The 20,372-nt window shown below is 37.5% G+C and overlaps 1 protein-coding gene across 4 annotated transcripts in view; it reads right to left on the bottom strand.

Annotated features, from left to right (window-relative positions):
* PPP3CB (protein phosphatase 3 catalytic subunit beta) overlaps window positions 1–20,372 on the bottom strand; it is a 44,606-nt gene that overhangs the window by 18,345 nt on the left and 5,889 nt on the right. For all 4 annotated transcript variants that reach the window (XM_072340385.1, XM_072340387.1, XM_072340386.1 and 1 more), the window contains exons 2-5: window positions 12,961–13,161; window positions 10,678–10,802; window positions 7,483–7,594; window positions 5,971–6,116 (exon numbers count right to left, since the gene is read on the bottom strand). In XM_072340385.1, coding sequence (XP_072196486.1) covers window positions 5,971–6,116; window positions 7,483–7,594; window positions 10,678–10,802; window positions 12,961–13,161 — 584 coding nt within the window. The remainder of the gene's footprint in view (window positions 1–5,970; window positions 6,117–7,482; window positions 7,595–10,677; window positions 10,803–12,960; window positions 13,162–20,372) is intronic.

Genomic DNA, 20,372 nt, shown 5'->3' with positions numbered 1-20,372 from the left:
TGAAGAGGGCCAGTGATAGGGACAGTACCATTTGTTAATGTAAAAGGAAAATACCCTGTTTAAGAAATAACATTCAACGAATCTCTGATATCCCAGTTTTCCCAGATTCAATGTAAAGTTTATTTGATCTTTATGTAGCTGGAGTTTGTTCACAAGATGATTTTATCCAAGAAATGTAGGAACAGTTCTTTGATGGACAGTGCATTTATCTCACTTTACCTCCCATACCAAAGAAGATGACTTTGATGGTACTAGAGAACACTTAACTCTTCATGACAGGTTCGAAGGGAGGTTTGGTGAGCACTTGGTGAATTTGAGTCTAACGGTCCATAGGAATCCATTCAAATATGGAACCAGCAGTAGTGCCAAGCTCTCTCATGCCCTGGAAAATCAGAGCTCCCGAGGCTGTCACCTGTAACATAAGTGGAAAGGTCCAGATCTTTACAAACTCCTGCCAGATAATGGCAAGGCAGGTATTAACTGAAGTTGTTGTTGGAATTTATTCAATATTAAAAATCCAGTGGTTTAGCGTTTCCCACACTGGATGATAAACCCGGCATTGAATATTCCTTTGAGATTGAAGAAATCAGTCCATCAACATCTGCAAGTACCTGAATTTCTGTAGATTAAACCATCAAGTTTCTAAACCTCCAGCAAAAAATTTGGGTCTAGAAAGTAAAAGAAGCATTCAAATAAGGAAGTTGAATTGTTTCTTGATTGATGTTTCCTGCAACATAGAAGGCTGAAAGTCTAGAAAGCATTTCTAAGAAATTTTCTTGAGATAGTGTTCAAGAATTTTTCTTTAAGAGTTTGGCCAAATAGTTAGAAGAAGACATTATAAATGAAAAGGTTGTGCTGCTGCAAGCAACACAATTCTTCCAAGCTTCTTTCTCATAGCATTTGGAACAATAACGTAGACATTTCTTGAAGTAAGGAGCTCAGCTTCTACAAAAATTAATATACTTACATGCATATGCATATCAAATCAGCGTATCCTTCACTAGACAATCTACCAAGCAGTATATTGCTCAAGACATCTCAAAATTTAAGGAAATGAAACTTATACTCAACCCAGATCGTATATATCAAATCAGCAAAACTAGCTTAAGGGTTTCTCTAAGTAGCAACAGCAATAAAATTAATAAAGGACAAATCAACTCAAAACAAGCATTAATGAATAACCATTTCTGAGCACGCTGTGACCATGACAAAGAAGAATCTCAATACAAATTAGGTTAATGTTTCCTAAGAAAAAGTAACTGAGAACTTCTTTTTCAAGAATAAGAATCACTATGCCTGGTGTTAAAAAAGAAATGGGTATCATTTTATAATGGACTGTAAGATATTTAAATCTAATTAATTTTTAGGTACTGAGAAGTCAAGGCTGCTGTACTGAGGTGTAGCACACCTCCACACAGATGAGAAAATTGAGGAGTAGCAAAACCTTGGGGGTAGATTATAGTACAGCAAATTAGAAGTACTATACCTCTGAAGCAAAAGACCTTCACAAAAGTTTTATATGCTCGAAGACACAGACATCAGTTTTAATTAACCTGTCCTAATTTTCCTGAGAACTACTGTACAGTAATACTCTAAAAAACACATGAAGGTCAGAAAAGTGCGGCAGTCAGATATTACTAAAGAAAAAGAATATTTCAGCATACCACAGAAAGGAAGTAAGGGATTATAAAGAGATTCCTAGGAGCGCCCCATATATTTCAAGGCTCTTTACTGATCAAGCCTATGTGTCATTGAGAACACAATAAAAGAATGATCATCTGCTGTAAAACAGGAAAAAAAAATAATTCTGCCTCTCTTGTTTAAGAGATAGTCTAATTTTATCCAGACATTTCCATATCAATCACTAGGCTTAGAATCAAGACTCATAGAATATTGTTTCAGCAGAAGTCTTGGCAGTATAAATCAACAAAGCAGCACCTCTAAATTGATGATCATGTGTCTGAAAGTGACGCTCCACCAACACAACCATAACATCGGTGTGAATGAACTTCAGAGGACAAAAAATAGATTAACAAACAATTGCAATTTCTCAGAAATAAGAAGCACTTGCAGCAGCACTGACAGATAGGCTTTACTGCTGTGGCTACTATGACACCTGTCCTCTATTGGAAACGAGGATGCCAGAAAAGTAATTATTTTGTTCACATAGTTAAATAGCTTTCCTGAAAGTCAATAGTACAGACAGAAGAGTTCATCCAGAAAAAAAAAAAAATAATCTGCATCTACATAGAATTTTTCTTTATTTCCGGTTAACAACTATTCTGCTTAAAGCTGCGATTTCCCTTCACATGCTGGATGATGATGCCTACCAATTTGCAGAAGAAAACGGTCTCCTTATAAGAACTTCTGCTAATGAACCAGAAGGTTCACAATAGAATACAACTGTCATGATGTTTACAGAAGTTACTTCACACACCACATTTGTATGGTATTTTCCTAGATATGAGGATTTTACACCACCGATTCAATTTAAGTACATGTCCAGTATCAGTGTATGATGAGCTGCAATGCAGCTTTGAAGCCGCTGCCAACCCATGAAGATTGACTTCTCCAAAAGTTACCACCTGATTCTTCAAAAAACAAAAAAAGGCAGTAACATTTCTAACAACACTGTCTTATGTTTATAAACGTGGTTCTCATCAGCAGTGATATCCAATGCAGATTTTCACATATGTATCTAAACACACATGCTTATAGCTCACCCTCGGGCACTATAAAAGCAAATGTAAAAGCCAATATAACAGAATTACTTTTAATTAAAATTCACTTGACACTTTGAAACCTGATAAGCTCTAAGACTGAGACTAAAAGAAAAATAAATTGCAAGCCCTTATAACAGTTCTTCCAGACTGTTTCTTTATGCTACATTCCAGAAAGATCTGACCATGTTTCTTTGCATCTATGATGCAGTAAGAGCTAAGGCCGCATCAGAATGGCACAATTTACTTGCCTTTCCTTCTCACTCTCTAAACAATGCATATGGACATCTGCATGTTAAGATTGCCTTGCAAAATGCTAAACATCTCAATACATTTTCCCATTTCTACCACAGAACTTGTAAATATGCTTCATATCTATTTCTACCAATTCATTCTCCTCTCTCATCACTCTCCTTGACTTCAATATTTCTAAGTGAAATATACTGACATTCTCAGCCTCCAAAATGGTCCAAATCAGTACAAGAAAGCACACAAAAAATAAAAGAGGGGGCTATCAATATTTACAAACATTAGTACAAAGCAAAATTAGGGACTACTTTTCCCATCTGATAATGTGATCTTTTTTGAAACAGTCTCCCAGGGACCTTGTTCCATATGTATACAAACTTATTTCTTTTTTCTCCCATCCTCATCTGCAATCCCACAGTTTTCTCAGAAGCAACTATTTCTATTTTATGCTGCTATCAGCTACTCTTCAGCTGTCACTAATCGGGACAGGAGCGGGTATGATTTCCAAACACATCAAGCAAAATACAAAGGATATGTTCATACCTCTCACTGAAAGACGAAAGGAAAAACAGAAAAATGCTGATCCAAAATTACAAGTTTCTGTAACACTTGGATTCTGTTTTGTCTTTCAGCTTTTGAAAACTCCACTGGGGTAACAACCCCCCTAACACTACAGCAGCATTGTCTGTTGTGCACTCTAAGAAGAAGAGAAGTAATAACAGCCAAGATGCCCAGCTGCACTGATAAAATCAGCTACAACTAATTAAACCATTTCCAAGAAAATAACTGAAGCACCAATCTACATTTGCCATTTCAGCTTCAAAAGTTGTACTTCATGTCCCATTCAAGTCCACACAAAGGGTGTTATCAACTGCTGGAAAGTTACACTTTCATTCAGCAATCTGAAACCCACTTCCAAACTTTGATGTTTCTGAATCCTTTCAGAAGAGATTTATAAACATTTCCACACATTCTGAATATACTGCAACAATGTCAGTTTTTAACTTCCACAACTGGTTAATGGGAGCACTTTTTCCTTAAGATCTGTAACTCAATTTGTACATAAAATCTTCTAGGACGCCGATGAAATTGTTTATAATTATTTTTAATACTTGTTTCACTACTCATTTTAATTCAAGTTCATTATGAATACAAAACTTCATCTTACACTTGCCATAAAACTCAACCGATTCTGTACCACAAGTAGCAATTAGATTTCCTGCTAGAGAATACTTTCAAAGTTTCAACTCCATATTTTCCTTAATCATAGCCTCCATTTCTTGTACCAAAATTCCTATTATGAAGTAAAAGACCTAAAAATTCCCAGCAACAGGATGAATCATTACAAGTAACAGAATGTTGTATATTGTAATCTGGAAACATATTTCAAAGGGTTCACAGCTCTAAAACCCACTTTCGTGACCAAGATGCAAACAAACAGCTTCCTTTTTCTCTGTATTTTCACAAATTACAGAATATAACAAAAATAGAATTTCCTTTATTACATTGTAAAAGAAATTCCAGTAGGAGGAAAAAAAATATTCTTTCATAAACAGATTAGTTATACCAAAGCCATTGGACTAGGCTAAAAACTATAGAATATCCACAAATGTTCCAAAACTAACATCACTACCGCACAAAAACTCAAGAAATTATTCTTTCCTTTTTTTTGCATCTTTAATTAAGGAAGTGCAATTTTCTTATTTCCCATAGTTTAGAGAAAAAATACAGGAGTGACTACTGAGCCATGAGAGATATATCGCCTTCTATGACCAAGTACTGGCATATTTTGACAAAGGCTCTCAACAATTCAACTGATAAAGATTTAAAAGCGGGTAGGCCTTTATAGAAAGGATGTGCACCTTAAGTTACATAAGATTCACTTGTCCAAAAAAAGCTTTTCATAAGAGAGAAAAAAAAAATAAATGTTTTTGGTCCCTTCAGAAGCTTCTGTTTCCAGTAGAACTTATTTGGTATAACCTGTTCCTCCAAGGATTTCAGATCCTGGAAAAGACATGACTAGACATACACAAGGAATTTTGGAAAACCACATAAAAGGGTATTCAAGCAGCTGATTCAATACAAGGGAGCACTCTTTCCTCCCATCTCTCATGTCCATAACCTTGCCCCCACAGTGAGGTGAGACACTAACAGGAATGACCTAGGAATGGTAGTAGTTCTGCTCAATTTGTTACTTCTCGTCTTGAAATAGTGGTTATCTTTGTTTTTTTTAATTTCCTATAACTCATATGTTGAAAACAAGATCTAGCCATAAAACAGCACTCACACCAGGCTGTAATAATCAGGACTCTTGGAAGAAGAGCTATGTCCTGTAGTCAAGATGTCAGCTGAGTTAACTAAAAGAAGTCAAAAGAAGACTACACAAAGAAGGAAAGCAACTGTGTTTGAAATTCTCAGATACAATCTTGATCTGACAGCAGCACTCTATGCAAGCTGAAACAAATTTATTAGAAAAAGACATCTTATCACAACCGTCTTGGCTTCAAGCTTCACGCTATTAACTACTCAGGGACTCAATTATTCAGTTTTGAAAACTTTTCAGTCTTCTCACTGTTACAGTCAGCACTTTTCCCACAGTGAGAAGCATTCTACAGCTGTTAAGCAAATACCTACCAAATCTGTCATTCTGAAGAGCAGCCCACCTTTCCAGTATACATAGTTTCAAACTTCTTTTTTCTATTTAGATTGGATAAGAAGCTCTTATATGCACTACATGTCTTAGGAAACTCTCTGGAGTTTTGGAGGTGTTTTTGTGTGGTCTCTAACAGTCCCAGCTGCCCCCACTGAGATATAATGAAAAATGTGCTAGATGGGCCAAGCAGAAGCATACATAAAAGCCCTTGGTCTCAATTTCAGATCCTGATTTACACTTCCAAAATGGACAAGAACAGAAAATAAACTGACAACTTCACAAACATGATTTTGTTTATGACATAAATACCTGTACTTCCACATAGTTTCAAATACACAAAATACTCACTCTCCTAATGTCATCTAGTGTATTAATTTCTGGTGAAAGTCCACCATGAACACAAAGAAACTGTTGATTTAGGAGAGCAGCAAGAGGGAGGCAATCAAAAGCTTCCATACAAGCATCATAGACTCTTTCAGAGTATTTTATTTTACCTGCGGGAAAGACAAGACAAATTATTAAGAATTCAGTGTTCCACAGAGAGTGCAATCTGGTGGGTCATAAATATATGAGTGAAACCGACAAATTACACATTCAAAACAAGTACAGTTGTGTTTAAACAGACATTTCCAAGCACTACGATAGTAAGCACATTGTTAAGAAATTCTCTTCCAGAACTAACAACTTGTTTTTCATTGTATGGTTTAAGTGTGGAGAAACTATTTTTATTTAAAAAAAAGGAGCTATTAGAGCTGCTCCAAGAGTAATGCCTCCTATTTTGTTATGCTGACTTATGATGCTGGAGGCAGATGTTATGAGAGCAGCAGAGGGTGAACCTTCCTGCCAATATTCTGTTACATTTCATTGTGATGTGGCAAATGGCTGCAGAGGGACAGTCTGACAAAGGAGTGTCAAACATGGAAGTGTGTATGATGCAAAGGTCTGCAACCAAATTCCTCCATGTGGAAAAAATGGCATCTACTGTTACTCACTGATGCTTGCAGAACATTTATTGAGACCAAAAGGTGGCTGTGAGCACAATGTGGCAGTGGTGGTGCATTTCAGCAGTGGTGACAGTGGGCCACCTCCACTGGTACAGATGTTTACAAGTACAGCATGCAGACCTTGTTCATCACTGGCAAAAACACACAGCTAATGGAGATAAACATGTTGGAAAGCAATGTTCTGCACCTGGGAATTTGCTCTATCAAACAGTGTTACTGTGCTCTTTGTATCTGTTGTAGTTTCCATGGAAATAAATAGGAGGTATTACCTTCAGAGTGATCTACATATTTTGCACTATACCATGGCATACTTTAAAAAGTACCGAGAAGTTTGTGACTTCTCATTTACACTGAAATGCTAAGAAGCGACTATACATCATATCACATAACTTCTACCTTTGTTGAAGAGAGTTTTATCAGTGTAGATGTTCCATTTATTAGTGCATTGTTACTAATGCAGACCTCCAAAAGCAGGAGCAGCTTACGTCACCATAAGAGTTACCTTAGTAATACAATTAAAATCAATAGCCAAATGGAAATCACTCAGCAGCAGGGTATTTTCTTGCTAGCTTCACAACTCTGTACAGCAGCTTACTTCACACTCCTGATTATGGCCAAGAAACCAAACTTTCTTCTCTCCAGGATTTATGCATTAAAGTTTACTCCATAACATATGCTTACAAACAACAGCCTTCTACACACTGCCACACTTAACAGCAAGCAGTTTTACAGAAGTTAGCTGGGTTTCCAAAAGTTTGCAGGACTTTCATTTTACTAACAAATATCTCTCAAGCAAAATGACTGGAAATCATTAGGTGGGAAGTAAACTAATGCTATGTTCTTAGACAATACTTACATTCTTGTTTAAAGGTAAAATACTCTGTTAGGTGTCTGCACTCATGGTTGCCTCTCAAAAGAAATAACGTGCTTGGATAGAGAATTTTCAAGACCCATAAATACAGCACACACTGTTGGGAAACAAAGACATTCAATCAATTACACTTTAAAACCTGTTACTACTCAGACACTTAGAGTAAGAATGCCAATGATATAAGAAGAGCTCAATATGCCAGTACAAGAATACAACACTATTTCTCCCAACCCGATACATCAGTTCTGGACCAGAGTTATGCAACTGGTTCAGTTTCATCTAGGCAATGCATGTCACTGTGCAAAGAATCTGATTTCATAAGGAAAGCAAACATACGCTAGTGGAAATAAATGATAAACAAAATCCACCAAATATCTGTTTATTTAAAGACATCTGTATTGTTTCAGAGTCCTTTTAAACAAAGAATTGACAGGATTTATCATTTCACCCCATACCCACCCCAAAAAAATGGTAACACTGCTTGTTTATTCATTGTTCAAGCAGTAAATTCAAGGTAGCATAGAAGTTTTTCGTATGTGATCATTACTGCAACTTCACCAGCAAAGAGAGTTGGAGCAGAGCTGAAGAACATGCAAAGTTTTGAAACTTAGAGCCCATTACCATCCAGCACTCCTGAACACCCAAAGCATATTTCTTAATCTTCAAATCTAATTTCTGTATTTTGAACTGAGCACAGAAAAAAGTTAAATCCCAGTAGTTCTGAACAGACCACTTTGAAGCCATCTGCAAGTTACTACTATTTTTTTCCAATCAGTATAGGAACCCTGAAGCTATCACTCTTCAAAGTTATTTTGCGAAGTACAGTAAGTACACGAAGGAAGAAGGAAAACAAAGGAAACATGCTGGAAAAAAGTACCCATCAAGGACTTCTCTTAAGAAGTTCAGCTAAACTAATTATTGGTTTTTTATCTTAGCAAAAATATACAAATTAATCATTTTTCTATGTTTTTCTAACTGCAAAATATCTTGAGGTCTTGCAAGGTCCCCAAAACTCTTTAAAAAAACTACTTCCCAGCAGAGTACATTCTATTTGTGACACAACTGCTAATCATCAGATGAATACATGAATTCAATTGGCAAAGTCTGTAACTGTGAAACATTTTAGCTAATTCAGTTTGCATGAAAAATTTATAGACATTGGCAATCTGAAAGATTTGCAACGGACAAATGTAAAAGCAGTGCCTGGTTGTCAATAAACAGGCACTAAACAAAACTGCTGGGATTTTAAGCATGGTGCCAATTAAGTCAAAAAGAACATTTATTGAACTGTTCCTGTACCAGCATATATACTTTTTACTATTATACACAGACTAGTTTTCTATGGCCTATTACTTTCAGTACAGAAAAGAAGAAGTTGTGCATATTTATGGGGAGAACTCCATCTTGATCCCATAAGCCTGCTTTATACAAATACAGTACAGCATGTAATGAATTTTCCCATTAGAGAAGATGGCATTTGTTTAATTGAAAACAGTTTACTACTGAAGCATCAACACAATTTTAAAAGTTCTAGGATTGACCAATTAAAGAATTTATTAGAGAAAAATCAATTTTCACTCTTTGTGCTTCTAAAGATTTCACCTTCACTGTTGTGTGAAAAGACAATTCTATCGAAACTACGTTCTGTTTTCAGTCACTAAGAGAAACTTCAAAGTAACCATATAGGAACACTCCCAAATCCCATCCACAGCTTAAGTCATTTTTCCTGAATGTTAAGGATTAGCAAACAAAAATTTATCTATAATTTATTTAATGTTTAAGGAAAATGTTGGAAGCAAAGGGCTAAACTTATTATTTTAACTTACTATTTTTTCCTTTCTCATGGAAATGTGGGCAAAGCATAGGCCCACCTCCATGTACTTACAGCATTTCAACTTCATTCAGAAAATCTGCCACATACTTTATTGCTGTTCCAATAGCCACTTTGAGCAAAAAAAAAGACACAGATTATCTCAATGAAGAGAAGCACATTAAAAGTCCCAGAGTGGTTTTCAAGAGTATATTTAACGTATCTTCACATGTTCCACAACTCTATTTAGCAATCCAAATATTACATTAAAAAATAAATTAATATAAGGTAAAAATTAATGAACCTGTTCTGATCAAAATATTCAATGTTCACAAGGTTTTTTTTAAGTGTAATGCCTGAAAAGTTGTTTTGTTGCTCCAGTTTATCGTTGCTATGTAAAAGTCCTTGAGAAGAACAATTAGCTTATTTGTAATCACCAAGGACAGGCCATGAAGACCAAATGAATATACAGCACATTTATGTTGGAATTTTTCCTTATAAATGACTGTCTGAAGCAATCAGTCTTGCTGTATCTCCTGTTTGTCTGCTGTCCATGAAAACTCCTTAGCGCATGTCATTCACAGTACATACACATGCCCACACATACATTATTAGAACAGCGTAATTTCAATACAAAGCCTCATATACCAAACACTGCTAAATCCTATTTCTAATGGTACGCCACTCTATTAGATTTGGTATCTATGAAAGGATCCCAAGCTGAGTAATTAACTGAACAACTCCTACCTCTGGAACTCACTGATATGAATATGTGAATACCTGTGTGAATATGATGTGTAACCTATTTCATAAACATGCTGAAAATTAAAAAAATATTTGAATTCAAAATACCAGAAAATGAATGAATAAATAAATGAAAAGGCAGATACACACGTCATCCTTTGGGAATATCTGTAATCACCCTCAGAATTTTAGCAAAGAAGAATATCAGTAATTATTAAATAACATTGTATATACAAAAAAAGGAGTCTACTTTGTACAGATAAACATTTTAACACATTGAGAGAAGGACATCTCAGTCACGACTCACCTGTTCTCCAAAAACTTATAAATGCACCTTAATGCATATTCCCAGAGAAACAACATTATACGTAATAAAGCTACAGAATTCAACTGGCATAAAACCCAATTGCAGAAATAGGAAGAAAAAGGAGTAAGTCTGGTGATTTCCACAGGACAGTCCAAATCACTGGTCAATATCCTCCTGTAAGTAGGCCTTTGTAATAGAAGGAAGCACAGCAAGGAAGAACACATTCACGTGTTAAAGCAGACCTAAAATGTCATTTGCAAATCTCCATGAAAGCGTGCTTATAGAAAAATTTAGGACAAACATTAATATATTCCGTTACCTCTATACTAAAATAACCTCTGTCTACATAGTCACCGAGGAAGAGGTATCTTGTGTTAGCAGGTGATCCTCCCACTTCAAACAGCTTCATTAGATCAAAGAACTGGCCATGTATATCACCACACACTGCAAGCAAAAATGTTGTTCAAATTAATTGAAAAAAATCTAACAGAAAAGTTACTAACTTATAGTTCAGTAAACAGCCACAAAGTACTTCTAATAAAAAGACATGCATAGAAAAGAATTAACAAGATTTTGAAGCTTCACCTTCTGCTGCTCACTGAGATACTGCTCTCGCTACATGTGGCAATGCTGACAACAATCAGATTTGCACCTGGCAGACAGTGGAATATTTCTCAAAATATTAGTTAATACACAGAGCGTTGAGGTCTTGAAAGCTGCCAACAGCTCTTTACTGTCTCCCCCAGCCCCTTACGCATCTTCACAAATCTGCCTTGGTATGCATTTTGAAAAGGTACTGCAATGTTGCTTTGCAATGACTTGCTGTTTCCACGAGGGACTGAAAAAAGCAGGGAAAGTATGCTTTTGTTTTCTAAGTCTGACTATCACACCTTTCAACAGCAAATCTTCTCTTCTACCCTTCTCCTTCAAATAACCATATTCATTATTTCAACAGTGGATTTCTCTTGTGGTTTTAGAATTTGTAACAGTACAAGACAAGTGGTTATCACAACCTAAGGCAGAAGTGCCAAAGACAACAGATGGGAAGCCTCTGAAGAGCATGCAGCAATGCCAGGTCATCTTGCAATTAAAAAAACCAATGCAATAAGAACCAAACAACCACAAATGGAAGAGACAACTGCTCCTAATTCCTCGTTCCCACAGGAATTTCCAGTGCAATGGAAGTCAGGGGCTGCTTTCCTGTTTCTACAGGGAGGTGCTGCTGACAGCACTCGAGAGCCTATGCCTTCCATTGACACAAAACATCACTGATCAGCTGACCAACAGTCTCTTTTGACTTCTTGGTGAGCTTCAGTACATTTGGGGTGGGGAAATGAGTCCTTCTAATTTTTGAAAGAAACATCAGATACGGCACTTGGCAGCTTGTTATTTCCTCAGAGTAAAACAACTGCCACAAAGACCTACAAAACATTAGACCAAATAAAACGCGCCCTCTTGCACTTCTCTGAAGATTTCTACTCAAACTCTGTAAGAACATTCTTCTTTTTCACCTTCCAATGCACCAATAACACAGGGCAGCTTCCCAAATGAAGTGAAAGATAAAAATTCTAAACATATGTACTTCAGTTTTGAGCATAGAACTTAATAATATTCTGAGTTCATCTAGTTTGTTTCTACCAGGTCAACAGTTTAATTTTCTTTAAAAGGCCAGCAATGATATACTATTTCAATGTCTTCATTAGCCTGACATTAACAAACCAAAGCAAGCTGATTCCCTGAAATAAGCATTTGAAAACACTTAGTTTTCCAAGGTCCACTCAGAAGAAAGCTTTCAAGTTAAAGACCACTTGATTTGAACACACATACAAAATAAATAAATAAAAAAAAATAGAATCTACATTCATTATTTTAAATTATAGATACACAATAAAAATATTTTCCATGAATCTGGATTTTTTGTAGGAAAAAAAAAAAAAAAATGCTAAGGACACTGAGACCATCATTCTCCAGGTCAAATACAAACAGAACTAGTCCAAGTATGAAAACAGCCTTAAAAGCACAAGTCAGTTTTGTAACACAGCGGATCTGTCCCGTTACATTAAAGATGGCAAAATAGTCTTATGTTTTCCAGTACTACTACCCTCATAAGAACACTGTTCTGCACTCAGTCATCAGTTTCACCTACAGAGGATCTATAAGGTGTATTTTTCACTCAGAAATCTAGGTCACAGCATTTGCTTAAACAACAGCAATTAGCTTCTCTTCACATATGTAGATTTCAGAATAACTCTGAGCTCCCTTATCTGTTCCAGGGAAATGTCTTTGTTCCCACTTACACCGCAGGAATTAGAAATTCATAATTCGGAAGCATTTAACTACTTTCTCTTTTGTCATTATAACCCTGTTTACTCTGTTTTATTCCCCAACAGATTCAATGCCTCAGTTTTACACAGTAACGAGCAGTGTCTTTTTTTAGGCCATCTGGGTAATGCTAAGCAAATGCAACTGTGCGAGATTATTCAAAAAGATTATACAGAAATTTTATCCTGGTGATTTTAAGAAAATATAAATTCACTATACTAGTGAAAAAATGGAATATTTTTAAAATTTAATTGTTAGTGAAATAACCCAGAAACGTTACCTGTAATTGGAGCTTCAACTTCTATCATAGTTTTTTCCCTCCGTAATATTGCAGCACCCTCATTGATGATTCTAAGTGCAATTTCTTCATCCACTCGACCTTCCTTAATCAAGTGGTTCTTCAAAATGTCAACCCTGGGTTTTCCATCTGTGTCAAACACTTCTTCAGATGTCAAACGATGCGTTGGTGGAAAAGGGACAGCTAAAATTTAAAAGAAGACACACTAGTCGCAACAATGCTATTCTAAATATACAATCCAACAAGAAGGAACAGAATCTATCATGGAACAGCTGTTAACCAAAGCAAATTTGTCTTCCAGTCAACAAACTCAATGACACCACTGAGAACGGGATAGAATAGTGCTTTCTGCATATGTATTAAAAGAATTAACACCTACACATGTGCATAGAAACTACAAAATTACTGAAAGGCACAGCAACACAACATTCGGAGGAGTCAAAACTGCCTTTGTAAAGGAACATGATATTTCTCAAATACACTGGCATTCTCTGAAAGAAAGAGTATTTGGGATGCAGTAGATCCATTTAATATCCAAGCAGACTTGCAAAAGGCACTTTAAAATAGGGCCAGCATCAAAGACTCTTCAAAACAATACAAAAACCCCAAAGGTAGGACAGAAAACTGTTTAAAGTGTTGTAAGAAAAAGGAGGTGACAGTCAGCATGAGGAAAGGAAGGTCGTCAGATCACCCCCCTAGGATCTGTGCTATTTAACATATTCATAAATTACACTGAAAAGAAGGTCACTCATACAGGGGTGCAGTTTTCAAGAGACAACAAGCATTCTGGACAATGAAGAACCACGCAGGTTATAATGAGCTACAGAAGAAATACCAAATGTCTCAGCAAGAAAACACAACATTAATTATTAATAAATGTGAATTAATGAAGAAAATCAATTCTAACTTTCCATATAAAAATCGCAGATTCTAAACTTACTACTGCTATTCAGAAGGAAGGTCTTCCCTACTGTTCTAGAAAAGTACCCAGTTAAGAATTCCTAGCAAATGAATAGAAAACTAAATAAGATACAATTATGCCACTGATAAATCTAGTAGGCAATTCTGGTTCACTCACATTATAAAGGGAAAATAATAACTAGAAAAAAATAATAACTAAAGAACAACAAAAATTTGAAAAGTTCCAATGGTTTCTGCTACAGGAATAACAAAGGTAAGCTAGAATTCTTCTGCCTAAAATTATGATAACTAAGGGGGACTGTAATACAGATCTATTGCGGCATTAATGGACAAGGTGAAACAACTCTCCCTCAGCCCCCATATGGCAGAAAAGCAGCAGGGTGGACTTCAACAGTTCCAAGTTCTGTCAGATTGCTGATTAAGCAGCAGAACAACTTCATACTCTCAGAAAAAAATCTGCAATTTTGGGAGCCTATAGCATAGCCATTGTGAATAGATGGAAAACCCTTCATCGAGCCTGTTTTCCTTATTCTCCTCTTGTACTGTCTCCAAAAGATTTATCTACTAATTGAGGCTGTCCACATACTTGACACAACTTCAGAAATGTCTGTAAGTATCTGAAGTCTGGATCCCAGTTTGTGGATCAAAAGAGATCCTATGTGATCCATAGCTCAAAGAAGCAATGACATGAGAGGTCTGAATTGGGAACCAAACCAGGCTCAGCAGCTGCCAAGACTGTGATTTGACTGCAGCTTACACAGGAGCGTAGAAGGGACCCACAGGGATCACCAAATCCAACTCCTGGCTCTGCACATCAGCACCCAAAATCCAAACCCTATGTTTGAAAGCACTGCCCTGAACTCTAGCACTCAGGCCATGCCCACAACCCTGGGCAGCCCACTGCTCTCTGGTGCAGAACCAACTGTTCCCTGACCCCCAGCTGCCCCTTCTCCGGCACAGCTCCATGCCATTCCACTCAGGCCCTGTTGCAGCCCCCATGAGGGCTCCACTCAGCTCCTCTGCTATGAGCTGAGCTCCCCCGCTGTTCCACACACACCTCACCATCCAGACCCCTCACCATCTTCATAGCCATATTCTGGATGCTAACAGCTTTCTGTCCTTCTCACACAGTGGCACAGACCCGCATGCAGTGCTGGAGCTGAGGCCGCACAGCACAGTGGGGCACCCCCTGCTCTCACCCATGGCAGCGTTGGGCCTGGTGCACCCTGGGCTGTGGGATCCTATGGCTGCCAGGGCACGTGGTGCACCCAGATATCATCCAGCTTGTGTAGGACCGGAGGCAATAAAACTGGCCTAAAGGATGTATTTTATATATCACTGCATATACGCATTCAAAGAATGAAACAAAAGGAGCAACACAGTTAAATATTATTTCAAACATGATTTAAAAAAAAAAAAAAAAAAAAAGAAAAGAAAAAAGAAACATTTCTACTGAATGGAGATTCAGCTGTATGAACACACTTGCAGTTTGCCAATTTGCACTCTCTTTCCTTACTCTTCAAAGCAAAACCTTACATTTTAAAATCTAAGCTGAAATACTGAAACATTCTCTGACTTCACTGTAGTTGCCTTCTGGACCACTAGCGATATATTGCTACCTTCTGTTTTGTGCCTTAATAAAAATCCATCAGTAATACAGCTGATGCATAGTCACATATTCTGACTGAAAGGCAATTATATTTGAAAATAAACTGCAGAATTGCCTGGTTTTTTTTCCTCTAATAAGGTTAATAAGTAGAAAGATGCTGAAAATCTTGCTTTGACGTTACACAACATAGAACAAGTTTGGCATTTTGGTTTTGGACATAAATGCTTTACTAAACAGCATGGCTTTCCATCCAGTCCCTGCTAGTAGTCAGGTTTCACTTGGAAGTGTTAAAATGCCACATGATCCAAATCTAAGGAATCAAAATGCAACCACTTCTGTTGCATGTACAACTATTATTTACAAACCCAAACCTGCTTCTGAAAAGAGAAACCCATCATTCCAACAAGACAAATTTAATGCACCTCTAGAAACAATTTATCATGGCCACACCATCTCAGCTTCAACATTCTCTGTTTTTTGAGCTCAACTTTCCAACTTTCATATTCTCTTCACGTTATTTTTGCTTTATTTGGTAATTCATATTAATCTGTATATAACTTTCTAGACAATCTCCTCCCCTTTCTACACGCTATTTGTGCCACAAGGAACAAACCTGCTCCACACAACATAAACTTCAGATTAAGTAAATATTATCTAGTAAAGTGGGTCTGTTTCTTTTCTTGAAATATTTTGCCAGATATGGTTTTGATGACTGGATTTTGGCATAAGTGCTGTGGTACTAACGTGACCCAATTGCTGTATCGCACCATCTAGATCTAATAAGTGATACTTCTGTAAGTTCAGATGGCAAAACCGAGGAGCAAAAAACTGGAGGAATGAACTTGATAAAGGTTGCAAGGCACAGATGCTAAGCTTGATGAAGAATCTATGCTTCTGAATCTAGGTCCATGTCAAATGTAGTTGTTGCAACTACACAAACATACACACTGTGAATATCCACGAACGAATGCACACAAAGTGAGCTGGTAGGTGAGAAAGTCAGTTACTAAACAGGGAAGTCACGTCTGTTTGCAGGTGTCAAGTTCATGTAAGCTTACAAAAGCAGGCAGCTCCCTTGAGGAGATGGGACCACGAATGCCTTCAATAATGCCAAGTTGAGCTCACCCTTTCATGAGATATCAGGCAATTCACCAGGTAGAGTTCTCCTGCTCTAACTGTTAAAAAGCATGAAAGATCATGCCTTCACAGAACCAGTCAATCAACACTGAGATGCAGTTTTATAGAAACTGTGCTTCATTGGCTCTAGAACTACTCCTGGAAAATGACCTACTTAAGCGAAAGACGAACCTTTTTTCTTTCTGGAGATTTCCTGAATAGATGTAGGACATGGCAGAGAACTGGATGCTGAGGTGACCAGCTTTGCTCTCACACAAATCATTATTGACGTACTGTGACTGTCAATGGCCCCACAATTCAGAAGGATGGCGCTGACCTCTTCCTGCTGGCAGTCTGGAAATACTTCAGGGCTTCTTAGCGTGTGGCAGGGACAACTTTGTTAAGGGTCCAGGTAATATTTTTTTGGATCAGATTTTATTTCAACAACTACTGATTTGAGTTTTAATTAATATATTTATAGAAATTATGCTTGAAATGGAAAACTGGATATCCAGGGGTTATCTTTAAAGTACCAAAATCATGAATGTTAGTATCAGAAGCCTTAAAATTATTTCCTTGGAGTTTAACAAAAGGCTTTTTTCCGCAATATATGCATTGCTCAAGAAGGATGTTTTAGAACAGCCTTCGGAGAAGGAAGAATAAAGCACAGCTAGTGACTTAACCTGCATCACTCAACTGGAATAAACCAGCAACATTTCTATAAGAATCGATTCTTTCCAATTCAGGCTTTTTATCTCAACATTTAACACTATGTTAGAGCTTATACCTCTGAAAAAAATAATAAAATAACATTTTAGTAGGTTAAGGATGACCATTTTTTGAAGCATGCAGACCATTTCTGCAAACTAATGGGTTTAATTAAACCTTTGATGAAGTAGTAATAGAATATTATAGCCTAAGGAAAAAGAACTGCAACACGATGTGTTCCAAGACTGAAATACAATCTGTGTGTTTCAAAGTCTTTGTGCAGAACCTGTGCTCTTGGGACTGCAACAGAATGGTAATTAACAGGAATTACCCTAAGGAAATAACATGGTGTTGGTCATTAAAGGAATCCCTTCTTCCACTCCCTGCAAAGCTAAGCAACAGATAAGCACTGAGAGCAATGCTAAAGCATTACACGCTCTGATACAAAGTAACAGACTACATCCCATCAGTAAAAGTGGAGATCTTAGTAACAAGGTTACCACACCATGATTTACAACAACATACCGGATTTTCTAACTCAAACTGTTGCTTACCAGTAAAACGTAACCAATTTCATTGTAAAATATGTACGGGCGGTACAATTTTAAGGGCACTGATTCAAAACTTTAAACACTAAAGCCAGGGGAAAAAAAAGAGTAACTTGGTTCTGTCAGCAAAAGGCGGTGCTGTTTGCTATTCCTACTAGTGTGCATTTGCAAAGAAGAAAAGAAAACAGATCTTTATGTTGTAGTGTGACTTAAAACAGAGATATCAAATGAAAAAAAAACAACTAACCAACTAACAATCCACTTATAAACTTAATTATATGGACAGATCCACATGAATCTCTGGGTTCATTCATTTACATCTTATAAACAAACATGCTACAGAGATCCAAAAGTCATCATCAACCCGAACGGATGAATTTGCAGCACGCTGTGAAGAGCTTCAGGAGCAGAAAAATTACATTAGTGTGGCACTCCACTCAATGCAATAATCCCTGTGGAGAGGCGCAGTATGGCAACTAACACAAACATGCTACTTCCAGACCCAAAGCAGATCTCACATTGCCTAGTAACTGACTACAACAGTAGCTGCTAATAAAATCTAACATGTAGATGCAGTAAATTTAAACCACACTGGTAGATGTGCCCATTTTACTAACTGTGGTTAAACCTGGCTTGTATCAGAGGCACCCTGTTGGAAATGCTTCATGAAACAAGATGAGATCAAAGCTCCTAGACAAATGGTAGGAAAAAGCATAAGGGATCAACTGTACAATGTACTCCCACAAGCAAGAGTGGAACTGCTCCTAAGACCTCCAAACTTAAAAAATTCTTTTCTCTATTCGACTTTGAAAGAAAAATGAGCCCTTTTTCCTCTGTAATGAGGACCCCATGTCATGTTCTATAAACTGGGCTTTGGCTTTACAAGCACGCCCAACTGCTTAGTTACCATTTTGTGTTTAAAAAGTGTTCTTGATTTCACAGAGAAAGCCTCAGATCACATTATCAAGGTTACTTACTAAACACATTGCGTTTGTGTCAGATCTCCCAATTTAATACATGGGAATAATGTGATGCATCGGTGGCAGATATGCATGAAACACACATCGTGTCTCCGCAAATGTCAGAATGGTGTCAGTTGGATGTCACTTGGACCATCTAGTTCCAAGCCCCAGCCATGGGCAGGGCTGCCCCCCAAATCACCACATCAGCTGCCCCATCCAGCCTGGCCTTGAGTGCCTTCAGGGATGGGGCACCCACAGCTTCTCTGGGCAGCCCAGTCCAGTGCCTCACCACCCTCTGAGTAAGGAACTTCTTTATAACATCTAACCTAAATTCCCCTCCTTCAGTTTAAAACTGTATCCCCTCCCCCTATCACTATTAGACCACGTGAAAAGTTCATCTCCATCTTGTTTAAATATCAACATGGTGCAGTAAGGCCTTCTCCAGGCTGAACAAGCTCAGCATCTCTTCACTTCAGAGGTGCTCCAACCCTCTAACAATCTTCATGGCCCTTCTCTGTACACACTACAACAGCTCCACATCTTTCATGCCCCTCATCAGAGCAGAACAGAGGGTGACAGTCATCTCCCTCGCCCTGCCAGTCACCTCTCCTTTGAAGCAGCCCAGGATACTGCTAGCCTTCTAGGAGGGAAGTGCATACTCACTGCCGGCTCATAAATGAATACAACTCATAAGTGAATACAACTATGGTGCTCTGTGAAGAAAAGCCAGCATTATTCACTTTGCCAGCATTGTTGTCTGTGTTTGTTGTTTGGCTGCGTTTTGTGGGCTTTTGGAGGTTTAGGTTTTACAAATGCGTTGCTAACTACAAATCAGCATTCAGAAAAATAACAAATCCTAATTCCTAGCTTATCTTCTGGTCCATTCCTGGGAGCTTTCACCTGCCTCTGCAAATATTTATAATGAACCAATTAGAATAGCATCCATGACTACTACTACCAGGACAGAATACATCCAATTGTCCTTTTTCACTTGGTCGGACATCACATGAAGAAGAAATAGCATGAAGACATCACAGATGGTTGGCCTACAGACCTGCAACCTTGACAGCATTACTTAAATGCTAACAAACGACAGCGTCTTCTTGAATCAGAAAGCTAGAATCAATAGGTGTCAAAAGATACAAGTTACCCTACTCATCCCAAACAATGCAGTACAAAGTCAGTTCCATGTGAATTACAGCATTACTCCGAAATGCCACAAAAATTATCTCCTTATTCAAGTTTCTTTAAAGGCATGTCTCTTGCTACAGCGTCAAGTGTTCTTTAAGCTAAGACAAATGACCCTGTCAACCTTGAAGCTTTGCTAAAGCACCGTGGGCACTATTTCTTTTATCTCTTGCAGTCTTAAAAATTCCATGAAATTATAAATCTCAGATGAAACCACGGTTATGCCCCACATGTCAAGTTGCATTCACCTTTTACGCTGAGCTTTTTTTTCTATTCATTTGGTGAATGCCTTTGAAAATTTCTCTCAGAAAAAAAATATTACCTGTCTGAAAACCACCAGCG

This window comes from Excalfactoria chinensis, chromosome 6 (genome assembly GCF_039878825.1).
Source record: "Excalfactoria chinensis isolate bCotChi1 chromosome 6, bCotChi1.hap2, whole genome shotgun sequence".
Lineage (NCBI taxonomy): Eukaryota > Metazoa > Chordata > Aves > Galliformes > Phasianidae > Excalfactoria > Excalfactoria chinensis.
The sequence above is the reverse complement of the archived record's forward strand: the minus strand, read 5'-3'. Positions and strand labels throughout refer to the sequence as shown.